The sequence below is a fragment of the Hemicordylus capensis genome, chromosome 9 (assembly GCF_027244095.1).
Source record: "Hemicordylus capensis ecotype Gifberg chromosome 9, rHemCap1.1.pri, whole genome shotgun sequence".
Classification (NCBI taxonomy): Eukaryota; Metazoa; Chordata; class Lepidosauria; order Squamata; family Cordylidae; genus Hemicordylus; species Hemicordylus capensis.
In genome coordinates this window covers 27410320-27423875 of record NC_069665.1, presented here as the reverse complement: position 1 = coordinate 27423875, position 13556 = coordinate 27410320, and the positions used below count along the sequence as shown (strand labels likewise).

The following is a 13556-nucleotide window of genomic DNA, read 5'->3' as shown; positions in this document are numbered from 1 at the left end:
CCTTCCTATATTTACTAAAACATGTGCATAAAACCAGTTTCTTGTATCTGATAAATCTAAGAGCACAGTAGCGCACAACACGATCCTTTCCTCACATTTCAGCCCAAAAATCAATGAAAGTGGAAGTGTGAATTTGGGGATAGAATGCCTTCACAAGTGTGTTGTTGCATCTTGATGACCGACATGAGGCAGTGGACTTTCAAAAAAAGGAAGTACTTTTCCACACAGTGCATAATTAATCTGTAGAACTCTCTGCCACAGGATGGCCACCAGCTTGGGTGGCTTAAAAAGGGGGTTAGAGAAATCATGGAGGACAGGTCTATCAATGGCTATTAGTCTGGTGGCTGTGGGCTACCTCTAGTCTCAGAGGCAAGATGCCTCTCAATGCCAGCTGCAGGGGAGCCACAGCAGGAGAAAGGGCATGCCCTCACCTCTTGCCTGTGGGCTTCTCAGAGGCATCTGATGGACCACTGTGGGAAACAGGATGCTGGACTAGATGGGCCTTGGGCCTGATCCAGCAGGGCTGTTCTTATGTTAAGGCCACTGGGGCAATTCCACTGGTGCAAGTGGTAAAACATTGATACAATTACAGTGCCACTGACCTTCCCTATCAGATGATATTTTCAAATAGCAACTCTACCCATGTTCAAAGATCAAGCCTTTCTCCTGAATCAGGAATGGGCAGATTTCCCCTGTCTGACCCCTTCATATTTCATAGGTTTTCAGTGACCTGTGCCCCCTCCTTCCACCTGTATGACAATCTGACTTACATAATTTATACAGCTAATTCCAGAACTTGAGCAAGCACAGTTTAACTGCAGTTTTCACTCCTTTGGGCTCATTTGCCTTTTCTTCCTTTTATCTCATTGGCATCTCCCCCTTCTGCACTATCAATGTGCATACATGCATTCATTCAGCACTGCATAAAAGCAATCGTGGTGTGGTCATACAGGAGTTGACATTAATGTTCTTCCTGCATGGTGTTTTACTATGTGGCTCCAAAAGGGTGAGCTCTTAACCCAAACTCTAGGATTGTATGTTTGCTGGGGCTATGTTCAGCCCTCAGTAGACACAGAGATGGGTGCCTAGAATGCCTGTCTCCTGGGGAAATCCCCCAAAGCACCGAGCATGCCACATGGTACATTGTGGAATATCCGGAGGCTGGGATGTGTCATCCTGACGTCTGGAGCTCTGCATTGTGGCACACAGCACAGATAATCTGGGAGCATGGTCTGTCCAACAAACTAGCACTCGGTTGTGGGGAGGTGATCTTAACCAGCCTTCACCCTGCCCACTGGTCATGTGAATGGACTCATTATGTTGTACAAGTGTACAGATTTTGAACATTCATTCATAGTTATGTTTGTGTGAATAACTATCTGCATTCATTTTAAAAGTGAACCTGGGTACAGATCCCTCAACTACATACTGCAGATAGGAAGAGTACTGCTGTAGGTGTGTTCAAAATCACCTGTGCATAACTGTCTCTGAATAAAGACCTGTACCTGTGCACATTGTACACTCATTGTACGAGTACTGAACATAATGGCTGCATTCGTACGTAACACAAAACTGGAGGTGACGGGGCCTCTGGTTTCAATTTCTGTACATGCAAATGTGGACAACTGCAGTTATGACAGAAAACGGACCCACTGTTTCCCTCCCCAGACTCTGATTTAGTGGTGTCAGCATTTCAGACTCTGGTTTGGTGGCAAGTTTGGTTTCGGAGTCTGGTTTAGTGGTGCCAGCATTTCATCCGAACGCGGCACCACAGTCTGACTGTTTTGCAACCAGAGTTGAGGGAGGAAGCTCTTCCCTTACTCTGGCTGCTATTGGCTGCCGGAGCAGTCCTTCAGTCAAGAAGGAAGCCCAAGCAGCAAGTTCCCTCTCCCCTCTGCAGTCTCGCTGATGGAGGATAGGGAGTTCTCTGTGATGTCCAAATCTGGATGGGAGAGCAGGGGGTTGGGGGCAAGCGGAACCACAGGTCCATTGGTTCCGCGTCACATGCAAATGCAACCAATGTCTGAATCGGGCTGTACATAACTCTGCAAAAAGCAGTTATAAGCAAGAGATAACAATCCCTTTAAGTTAATGCTGGTACGTTTGATGACTTACCCTGCCCACATGCCTTGGAAACGGCGGCCTCTGATTTTCTGGAATTAAGATTGGACTGACTACAATAGACCTCCTTTGCCTCAGAATGCCGAGGCTACCTTCTGTCTTAAAGATTTCCTAGAGAAAGAAAAACAAGATTAATTAGCCTGCGGCTTCGTAAGACAGCATCATTTATTATCCTTCTTGCACATATTTTTACTTCTGAATAAAAGCATCCAGGAGCCAGAGTCCTCCTCACAGACATTCTCAACCTTCATTAGCCATAGAAGTATTGTTAGTTCAAGACGTGGGATCAGGTGGGTGATTAATGGAGATCATCATTAAGCTCCTTCGAGTGAAATCTTCGGGATCATTCTGTTTATGGTGATGCCAATAATGACTGATATCTCATGCTTCACCGTGCCTTCCTATAAGTGCATTGTAGCAACATGCTTGGAAGAAAGGAAATATTACAGCAGAAAAAAAAAGAGTTCTATCCACGGCCCCCCAGCTCTGCTGGAAGGAAGGCTGGGGAGACAGATGCCCATTCAACTTCAGTTCAATAAGTCATCAGAACATAAGAACAGCCTGCTGGATAGGGCCCAAGGAGGCCCATCTAGTCCAGCATCCTGTTTCACACCGTGGCCCACCAGATGCCTCTGGGGAGCCCACAAGCAGGAGCTGAGGGCATGCCCTCTCTCCTGCTGTTGTTGCTCCCCTGCAACTGGTATTTAGAGGTATCCTGCCTGTGAGGCTGGAGGTGGCCTACAGCTACCAGGCGTGCCCAACCAGGAAAATTGCCAGGAAATCTAGGACCAACTAACAGAAGTACTTTTTCACACAACACATAATCAACTGGTGGAATTCTCTGCCACAAGATGTGGTGACAGCCAGCAACCTGGATGGCTTTAAGAGGGGTTTGTATAACTTCATGGAGGAGAGGTCTATCATCAACTACTAGTCAGAGGGCTATAGGCCACCTCCTAACTCAAAGCAATCGTGAGAGGGCTTTACCTTTACCTTTAAAGCCCTGAACGGCTTGGGTCCGAGATATCTTAGAGAACGCCTTCTTTAACATGATTCCCACCGCACGTTAAGGTCATCCAAGGAGGTCCGTCTCCAGTTACCACCGGTTCGTTTGATGGCGACTCAGAGGCGGGCCTTCTCTGTAGCTGCTCCCAGGCTGTGAAATGCACTCCCAGAAGAAATTCGCAATCTTATTTCCTCACTGACCTTCAAGAGAGCCCTTAAAACCCATCTGTCTGGCTTAGCCTTTCAGGGTTTTTAATTAGTTTTAATTATTTTTAATGTTAACCTGGTTTTCAGGGTTTAATTGTTCTGATAGTTTAATTGTTTTTTAAGATGTTTTTAATTGGTGTTCATATTTAATGTTGTAAAACCACCCGGACCCATTTTGGAAGGGTGGTATAAAAATCGAATAAATAAATAAATAAATAATTTACTTATTTTTTAAAAGGGCTCCTTATGTATCCATTGAGCTGCTTTCAGTTTTAAACAGGGCAGTCCGTCTGGGTTGGAGCTTCCATTAAAAGGGAGGGACCACAGCTCAGTTGCGGAACATCTTGGTCTGACAGCAGGACGTCCCACCACTTGAATTTCCATCTCAGGTGCAGAGCTGGGAAAGATCTGTGACTGAGACCCTGGAAAGGCGCTGCCATCGAGTCCATCCAGCACTGGGATAGATGGACCAGTGGTCCAACTCACGTAAAGCCAGCTGCTTACGTTCAAAGTGCTGCCTTAAGCACTCGCATGCACACATCCTTGGGATATAATCCCAACTGCATCATGCTTTTTAAAGAAAAGTTTTAGCACCGCCGGTTACTTTATAATGTCAGGGTGTCCTGCTCAGAATGAGTAATAGAGCATTATTTCAAATGTCAAGGCATAGGCTAACCAAGACACGCAGACTGCTGTAATGGACTCCCAAAGCAATGAATTTGGAGTCTATCCAACCTGGGATGTTGCAGCGCGGCCCAAAACTTTGTTTATTTCTCCTGCTGGAGGGGTCTCTTTGGGATCCTAATGCCATTTGAAAATCTGAATGAATGGCTTAGCCATTCACTGGTAACAGGTGCCATTAGTCTGTGCAACAAAAACTTCATTGGAAGTTGTCATGGGAATGAGTCAGAGGGCAGAACAACTCCCTATTTGTCACAATAAGAGTTGGAATCATCACTGGCGTGGCAATCGGTAACCCATTATGGCTGATCAGGAAAGCGTCCATGTTCTTTGCTGTTTAGTTTAGTGTTGTTTTTTTAGGAAAGAGAGATACAAATTGGGTTTGATGATATAGAACCGGGGCAGAGGCATACCCCCCTCACAAAAATTAATGAGAGACTGTTGGCCATTTGCCTGAAAGCAAAATCCCCTTGCAGTTTTAAATGGGAGGCAATGTCCCCTTTCACTTTCATCATTCTATAATGGCAACTTCAGAGGAAGCCGCGGTTCATGCTGGGAAAAGTATTCTCTCTGCATTGCACTCCTTGCCTGATGCAATTCACCGGGACGCTGTTGGACATAATTAATCTCTGTCAAGTGTGCCAGGTACAAATTATTATGAGCACCATCCAATTGTTATCATAGACTGTATTGACAGTTAATGCTTTCCAAAATGTTTGCCAAATCATTAAAAATCTTTGCATTTATTAACAGCACTCTCAAAGATGTGGCAGGGCTCTGGGAAGGTTTTACATCTGAGCAAAATGAACAGCTGGTTAAATAAATCATAGATCAATGAATAACATTAATGGTTTCAAAAGGCAGACATACACACAGACACCTGCTCAGGAACAAAAACTCTCTCTTTGCTCTCTGTAAATCTCTCTGTACTTTGAACATCACAAGAGACTTAACCTGATGATGGTTAAGGATACGAGAGAGAGGTTATTCACACAATCAAAAACTGTGTTCCACCTAGGTTTGGGAGCTGTGTGTAGAAGCAAAGTTGGAGGAAAGGTTATTCAGGTTTTCCTCCTACCTTGCTTCCACACAACTGAAAACTGGGAGCACACACAGCTCCCAAACTTGGGTAGAACGCAGTTTTTGGTTGTGTGAATGACCTCAGCATGTCAGTTCTTTAGGAACAGGTGTTGGCTTTTCTAAACCATCCTCCAAACTGGCATCACCTCAACAATGAAAACAACTAGAAGAAAAGTGGGTTTTTATATTTACTCAGTTAACCGGCAAGATTAACAAAAAGGCATCCCCAGTTAGTCAGACATATATATATATATATATATATATATATATATATATATATATATATATATATATATTTAAAAGCCATATTAACTGTTTCAGTAATAAGTAGGGATTTTATATTTATTTATTTATTGTTGCATTTCTATACCGCCTTTCGTTAAAAGACAACCCCAAGGCGGTTTACAAAAGTTAAAACATACAATAAAAAGGCAATAAACATCAAGCTAAAAAAAACAAAAAACATATAAAATACAGGCATAAAAACAATACAACAGATAAAAACACACAGAAGCAGTAGTAAAAACGGTTATGTAAAAGCCTGGGTAAAAAGCCAAGTTTTAACAAGCTTTCTAAAAGCCGTGATGGAGTCCGAGGAGCGAATGGCCACTGGGAGACCATTCCAAAGTCTGGGAGCAGCAACAGAGAAGGCCCTGTCCCGAGTGCACGACAGCCGGGCCTCTCTCATTGTCGGCACCCGGAGCAGGGCCCCCTCAGATGTCCTCGTCAAGCGGGCAGCAACCTTTGGGAGCAGGCGATCCCTCAAATACCCCGGGCCCAAACCGTTGAGGGCTTTAAAGGTCAAAACCAGCACCTTGAATGTGCTGGAACCATGGCGGGGCAGTTTGAAGGCGGCAAGGGGTGCCGCTTTAAGAGCGGGGGAGAGTGCACTTACTCCTCCCGCCACTTTCCCCCTGCCGGCATCCTTTGTTTAGAAAGCTAATCAGGGCAGCAGCATACCTCCCTGCCGCCCCATTGCCCCCGTTGCCTAGATATGGCCAGAAGTCCCCGACGCGCCTACGCGCACTGGCACATGCGCGACAGGGACTGCCAGCCATATCTGGCCAACAGGGGCAACAGGACAGCAGGGAGGTACGCTGCCGCCCTGATTAGCTTTCTAAACAAAGGATGCCGGCAGGGGGGAAGTGGCGGGAGGAGTAAGTGCACCCTACCCTGCTCTTAAAGCGGCACCCCCCGCCGCCTTCGAACTACGCTGCCACGGTTCCGTGCACATCCCTGGTAATAAGTCCCCATTGCATCCTCCTGAACCTCCAAAGCTCTGTTGAGGGTTGGGACCCCCTTGGAAATGGGGTGAGGTAGAGCGTTGAGGTTGCAGAGGGAGGGAAAATTGCCCTAGACCAGGTAGAAGCACCTTCACCAAATGCAAACCACTTCTAGGACACCTGAAAAGTTGAAATGTGCATCTGGAGAAAATATTACATCGCCTCAGTGACTGGTGTGATCATTATCTCAGGATCAAATACTTTTCTGACACAAAAAGTAAAAAGCCCTAAACAGCTTAGGCCCTGGGTATTTAAGGCAACGTCTTCTTTGCCATGAGCCCCACCGCCCATTGAGTTCATCTGGAGAAGTCTGTCTGCAGTTGCCGCCAGCTCCTCTGGTGGCTACTCGGGGACGGGCCTTCTTTGTTGCTGCCCCGAGACTCTGGAATGTGCTCCCTGCTGAGATAAGAACCTCCCCATCTCTGACAACTTTTTAAAAAGTATCTAAAGATGTAAATTTGGGTGGGGTATAAATTTGACAAATAAACAAACACTTATTTTTTCACAGACAGTGATTTTAAATTGTTTCAAGGTCTTCATTTTTAATCTGTTTGATGTTGCTGTAAACTGCCCAGGGACAGAAGTTTGGGGCGGTCTACAAATTCTATAAACAAATAAACTAACTTTATTTTTTTTTTAAAAAAAATGCTCCTCTGATGTTTACGTAGAACTTGCCTTTATCTGAATTCTCTCCTTGCTCCCTGAAAGTGAAGAACTAAGAGAGAAAGAAAGAATTCTAAGCCAAAAGGTGAGAGTAGAGAAGGCCAATAGCTTTTCGCTTCTGACCATTCTGGTTAAGAGGAACGCATTTTCCCAAAATAAAATAAAATGCTACCAGCTGCAATTGACAGGAACACACTTTGGGGGAGGGTTTTCTGCACAAATCAACATCCCGGACTAGTACTTCCACCATTATTTACATTAGTGGGCGTATTTTCATTTAAGCCAGATGTAAATTATCCCTGTGCCAGGGACAGCAGCAGGCTGCTCATTAAATATAATGATTATGCAATTACATATCAACAACCCAATGTAGCCTGGGTGACTGCACAGGGCACAGCTTACCACAGCATAAGGAAAAGAATACGATTGTTCTGATCTCACAAATGGGTCTTCAGCAGGGAAGAATCTAAATACTATTCTTGTCTACAGGAGAAAAACAAACAGGGCCTATTCCTGGGGAGCAGATGGGAAGAGACTGGACATAAAGGACTACAGTCTACAATTTTGGGCCTGATGCAGTGATCTCTATTTTTCACTCCGATGAACATTCATGGTGCCCCTGAACCACATCAGGCTGATTCACACAGCACTAATGGACAGTCACATGAAGCTGTAACATTTGAGTATAGGAACATAGGAAGCTGCCATATACTGAGTCAGACCATTGGTCCATCTAGCTCAGTATTGTCTTCACAGACTGGCAGCGGCTTCTCCAAGGTTGCAGGCAGGAATCTCTCTCAGCCCTATCTTGGAGATGTTGCCAGGGAGGGAACATGGAACCTAGATGCTCTTCCCAGAGCTGATCCATCCCCTAAGGGGAGTATCTTACAGTGCTCACACATCAAGTCTCCCATTCATATGCAACCAGGGTGGACCCTGCTTAGCTAAGAGGACAAGTCATGCTTGCTACCACAAGACCAGCTCTCCTCACTCATCTACCTATATGCACAAAACCTAACCATATTATTAAAGAGGTGTATATACCACTTTTCACCAAAGACGTCCTCAAATTTAAATGGCAAAATTTCTCAAATGTATATGGATTTATATGGCAAAATGAGTCCTTTGTTCCAACAGGGTTCCAAAAATCTAAAGAGAACCACAAGGGAGACACCGCAGGCAACCACACTGGGAGGGAAGATACTCTGCTGGGAGGAAGTGGAAACTTTAGGATGAAGGCAGTTCTTTGTCCAGTTTGCACTATCAGTTCCAGTATGAAGGGTCACAACTACAGGGTGTAATGAGCTGCAAATTGTTTTTAAAAGGCCATATAACCTGCCCCCCACCCACTGACTTTTGCGATTCCCCCCGCCAAGACTTTGAGGCTTGCTACAAGCCTGCCAGTACCTTTGTGTGTGTAAGGTGTATGTGAACCTTTACTCCCTGCATGGATATTTGGAGGTGCCTTCTTGTTCCCTTCCACACATACAAGCCACATTGGGGAGCAGACGATATCATCTGCTTTGGCCTTTGGCTATGCTAAATAAATCCCAAAATGATTATTTGAAAATTGGTACTCAGAAATGAATCACAGGAGCCTTGAGGGGAAGGCATTATATTTGGATTCAAGGCACTTATACAGAAGATGGTCATTTCCAACTGCCTGATCCCTGCAGTCTCTGCTCCTCTGTTTTTGGATGGGTACATCTTCTGTTCTTCTGTGAGAATGTACATAGGCTTTTGTGTCCAGTTGATGGGGCCATAGCACAGAGGTAGAGCATCCACTTCACATGCAGAAGGACCCAGGTTGAATCCCTGGGAGCATCTCCAGGTAGGCATGGGAAAGGCTCCTGCCTGAAACCTTGGAGAGCTGCTGCCAGTCAGTATAGACAATACTGATCTAGATCATGGATTCTCAACGTTGGGTCTCCAGACGTTATTGGACTTCAACTCCCATAATCCCCAGCCCCAGTGGCCTTTGGTTGGGAATTATGCGAGTTGGAGTCCAATAACATCTGGGGACCCAACGTTGAGAATCCATGATCTAGATGGACAAAGGGTTTGAGTTGGTACAAGGCAGCTTGCTGTGTTACCTTTGGTCCATCAAGCTCAGTATCATCTACAATACTGAGACAATACTGAGCTAGATGGACCAATAGTCTGACTCAGTATATGGCAGCTTCCTATGATCTCTCTGGCAGCCCAAAGGAACATAATCCACCTGACTTTGCAGGATCCTGCCACAAATCTCACAATGAAGGCCTTAACTTGGATAATCGCCAATGTGCTTTTTGGTATCTAAGCCAGGTCAAGCTACCCTATTTCTCTGTAATCAATATTTTGTGGGTGCATTCCCTAGTCTAGTTAAAAAATGATTCATATCTGTGAGGCATGCTGCGCATGCCCTAAGGTGCCATGTACATCTCAACAGAATGCCACTTCTGCTTGAATGCATTAGTTCCTGAGCAGCCCATTGTCTGAAGCTCTGCATAGAGAAATGTGATCTGCTAAATCAGTTTCACACCTCCTATTGTTCCCATATTACTCACCTAAATTGTAGAGTTGGGTTATTTCCATGCACAGCACTCTGCAGCAATTAATTTCATCACTGCAAACATTACTACTTTGCTTTCAGCTAAATCCTCTTTACTTCTTTTGCTATAGGTCTAAGAAAAGTATCCCCTAGAACAAAAGGTCCAGCTTCTATTCCCTAGGAAAGCTGATAGGCTAAGAGATAGGATCCATCTTCAGATATGGAAAGTGTGGAGATACTTTTTAACCTTTCCTCGATTTTTCTTAAATCCACACTATTTTGTGTGCTTTCCTTGACTAGCATACGTATTTGATGGAAGGGAGAGACTTTCAGACCTCTCTCTGTCCTCCACAGGTCTCGTCTCCCACCCACAGGACACTGTACTATGAAGATTAAGCAAAATATGGGCCTAAAACTATCGATCGAATGGACATGAATCCTTGAGAGTTTTCCACTTAATAGCCAGCCTCCAACTAAATCAGATTCTGCTCTGATGTTCTTTCCTTGCTTTCCTTTTCTATTTACAATTGTTAAACCCCTTCTTTCCTTTCCTATTTACAATTGCTCCTGATATCAAGAGTTGCTAGTGCCATTAGGAGCAGACCAGACTGCCATGTTTCCTTATTAATATACCCATACAGAGTTGTGTGGTCTTTTCCAACAAATAAGAAAACTTCACAATTGTCCATTTAGTGCCTCAGTTCCCAGGTGCACAGAATGTTTATCTTCACCCTGCTCGCCTCTCCATCCCTCCTTCCGTCAAACAGTATATTGCGGCCATGACCACTATCAACCCATCCCTGGGTCTTGTATGTTTTTAAAAATTGCTGATATAAAATGTTTGTGTGCGCCTAAGTGTGTGTGTGTGTGTGTGTGTGTGTGTGTGTGTGTGCACGCAATATACGGATACAGATAGCTATAGATATATGTTGGATACTCATCCAATATGGATCTCATTCTATTATGAGAATGAATCCCAAAAACAATTTCATGTTTCCCTAAAGCAATCGTGCGGCATATAAAAAACACTTTTAGATATTTTATTGGCTCTTGCACACACACACACAGCACCTCTGCACTGAAATAAAAATGATCCATATGGGTCTATTGATGCACTGCTGGCATTTGTACACAGGGAAGCCACTTTAAACAAATATAATGAGAAGAGAAGTTCATGCACACAGCGGGGGCACTTTGCAAATTTCTTCTGGTGTTCGACGGATGACTTGCTACCAGAAATATTCCCCTCTCAAAACAGGCAGCACAGCGAGATATAACAAGAGGCATCCACTTGCAAGATTGATGGAGGGGGTGAGGTGAAAGATCACCCCCCAAAAGTCTCAGCAGCATTCTCAGACCCCTGCCTGTGGTGAAAAATTAGTTCTAGCAGCCTAGAACTTCCACCCAATAACATTGGAGACTCATTTCTCATTGCGGGAGGAGAGCTGGTCTTGTGGTAGCAAGCATGACTTGTCCACATTGCTAAGCAGGGTCCCCCTTAGTTTGCATTTGGATGGGAGACTACATGTGAGTGCTGTAAGATACTCCCCATGGGGAGGATTTGTTTATTAATTTAAATATTTATATCCGCCCCTCCAGTACACTCTTCTTGGGGCGGCTCACAACATTAACAAAACAGATACAATGTAAAATTGAAATGATTAATAAAGTTAAACAAGTTAAAAGACAAGGCTAAACCAATTTTTTTGAAAAAAGTTTCTAATTAAAAGTTATTAATAGAAGACTAAAAACTGAGGTCTATAAAAACAAAAGAACCTAGCCGATATAAGCAACAGATAAAATGTTGAAAAGCCTCTTTTAAAAGATGTGTTTTAAATTGTTTTTTAAAAAACTGATGGAGGGAACATGGTGAGGTTCTTCAGAGAGGGTGTTCCAAAGCCAAGGGGCCACAACCGAAAAGGCCCTGTCTCTAGTCTCTGCCAACCATATCTCTGTTAGTGGTGGGGTCATGAGCAGGGCCTGAGGATAGCCCTAGCAGGTTAATATGGGCAATCCAACAGGTACCCTGGTGGACGTGTAGAGCTTTAAAGGTCAAGAACAGAATCTTGTACCTAGCCTGGAAGCAGACCAGTAACCAATGAAGCTGCCGCAGGATGGGTGTGGCACTCATGAAGCAACTTGTACCCATGAGCATCCTTGCAGCAGCATTCTGGACCAGCTGAAGCTTACAAAGCATCTTCAAGGGCAGCCCCATGTAGAGCACATTGCAGTAGTCCAAGCTGGATATTACTAAAGCATGACTGAGGTCAGGCCCAACTTCTCCAAATAGGATGGGGCTGTAGCTCAATGAAAGAGCTTCTGCATTGCATGCAGCAGGCCCCAGGTTCCATCTCTGGCAGCATCTCCAGGTTGGGCTGGGAGAGACTCCTGCCTGCAACCTTGGGGAGCTGCTACTAGTCGATGGACCAAAGGTCTGATGTGGTCTAAGATTTGGCTCTCCAAATCTTGCTAAACTATAACTTCCATCATCCCAGCTGTAATAAATTATGGCTGGAGGTGATGGGAGCTGTCGTTCAGCAACATCTGGAGAGCCATAGACCAATGAGAGTGGGGATGTAAGGATTTGGAGAGACCTTTGAGGAAATTATCCAAAATGTCACTTGGCAGGAACCTTGAGCACTTGTGTTAGGGAATGTCCACATGATCCATGCCACACTCTGAGGTCCACCTCCGAGCTCCAAACCTATCTCACTTGCTTCGGTCTCTTCTGAAGGGGCCCACTGCAATGCAGAAATGCCAAATTCTCTCAAAAGGGACACATATGTGAGAGTTTAGGAGAGCATAGACATTTCTGAAAAGCCCTTCAGTGGATGAGCTTTGGGCCCCTCTTTTCCACATGCAACCTGAGTGCAGAGCCTTCAGGCAGGCTTAGTAATTCAGAGAGGACTCTGACCTCCCAACAGAGCCACCAGGATCTTCCTAAGTAGCTACCCCTCTGCATAAAGGGAGCTCTTCAGAAAACATGCTCTCCACTCATCACTATGCTACATACTTTCTGCCCCACGCTCTCAGCTGAGCCTGCCAGGACTGACAAATGAAGTGGTGGTCCATGATGAAGACAAAATGCCCACTTAGAAGGAGGCCGAGGCCAAACCACTCACTCTAAAAGATGCTAAACCCTGAAATTGGGTCCAGAGAGCTAGGAAATGTAAGTGCATTAATCCACTTCACAGCTTGGGTTTCACATTTACTCCTCCATCCAAATTAATTAACCAACATTAACTGCCTGGTACTAAGAGCTTAATAATTCTGCTCAGAGATGCAAAGAAGGAGGGATGTTGCCAAGCAGCTTGAGAGCTGCTTCGAATCTTCCAGTCTCAGGAACATCCAAGACAAATATTGTCCATCCCTGAGTGGGAAATACACACTCTTTGTTGCACAGGAACATAGGAAGCTGCCTTATACCGAGTCAGACCCTTGGTCCATCTAGCTCAGTTTTGTCTACACAGACTGGCAGTGGCTTTTCCAGGGATTCAGAGAGAAATCTTTCCCAGCCCGCTTGGGAGATGCCAAAAATAGAACTTGGGATTTTCATCATGCAAGCAGATCAGTGTTCCCTCTAAAAGGGATTCCCAGAGGTTGTTGACTACAACTCCCAGAATCCCCAACTGCAATGGTTTTTTGCTTGGGGATTCTGGGAGTTGTAGTCAACAACATCTGGGAATCATTGTTAGAGGGAATACTGAAGCAGATGTACTTCCACTGAGCTACAGGCCCATCCCTTAATGGGAATTTCTGACAGCAATACAGTGCTCATATGTCGGATCCCATCCGACTGCAAACCAAGGTGAACCCTTCTTAGCACAGCAGACTATTCATGCTCAGCGCTAACGCAAGGTCAGCTCTCCACCCACAATTCATGGCTGCAGAATTGTTCTGCGTCACAGCGTATGAGAAGCCTTTGGTTTTCCTTAAAATCTCCTAGAAGTTTGCAAACATCACTGCAAGCAATACTACTCCAA

The 13556-nt window shown here is 44.8% G+C and overlaps 1 protein-coding gene across 2 annotated transcripts in view; it reads right to left on the bottom strand.

The window, feature by feature from the left end:
* The window catches only part of CDH13 (cadherin 13), a 625583-nt gene that overhangs the window by 348818 nt on the left and 263209 nt on the right, over positions 1-13556 (bottom strand). For both annotated transcript variants that reach the window (XM_053270621.1, XM_053270622.1), the window contains one exon: positions 2116-2232. In XM_053270621.1, coding sequence (XP_053126596.1) covers positions 2116-2232 — 117 coding nt within the window. The remainder of the gene's footprint in view (positions 1-2115; positions 2233-13556) is intronic.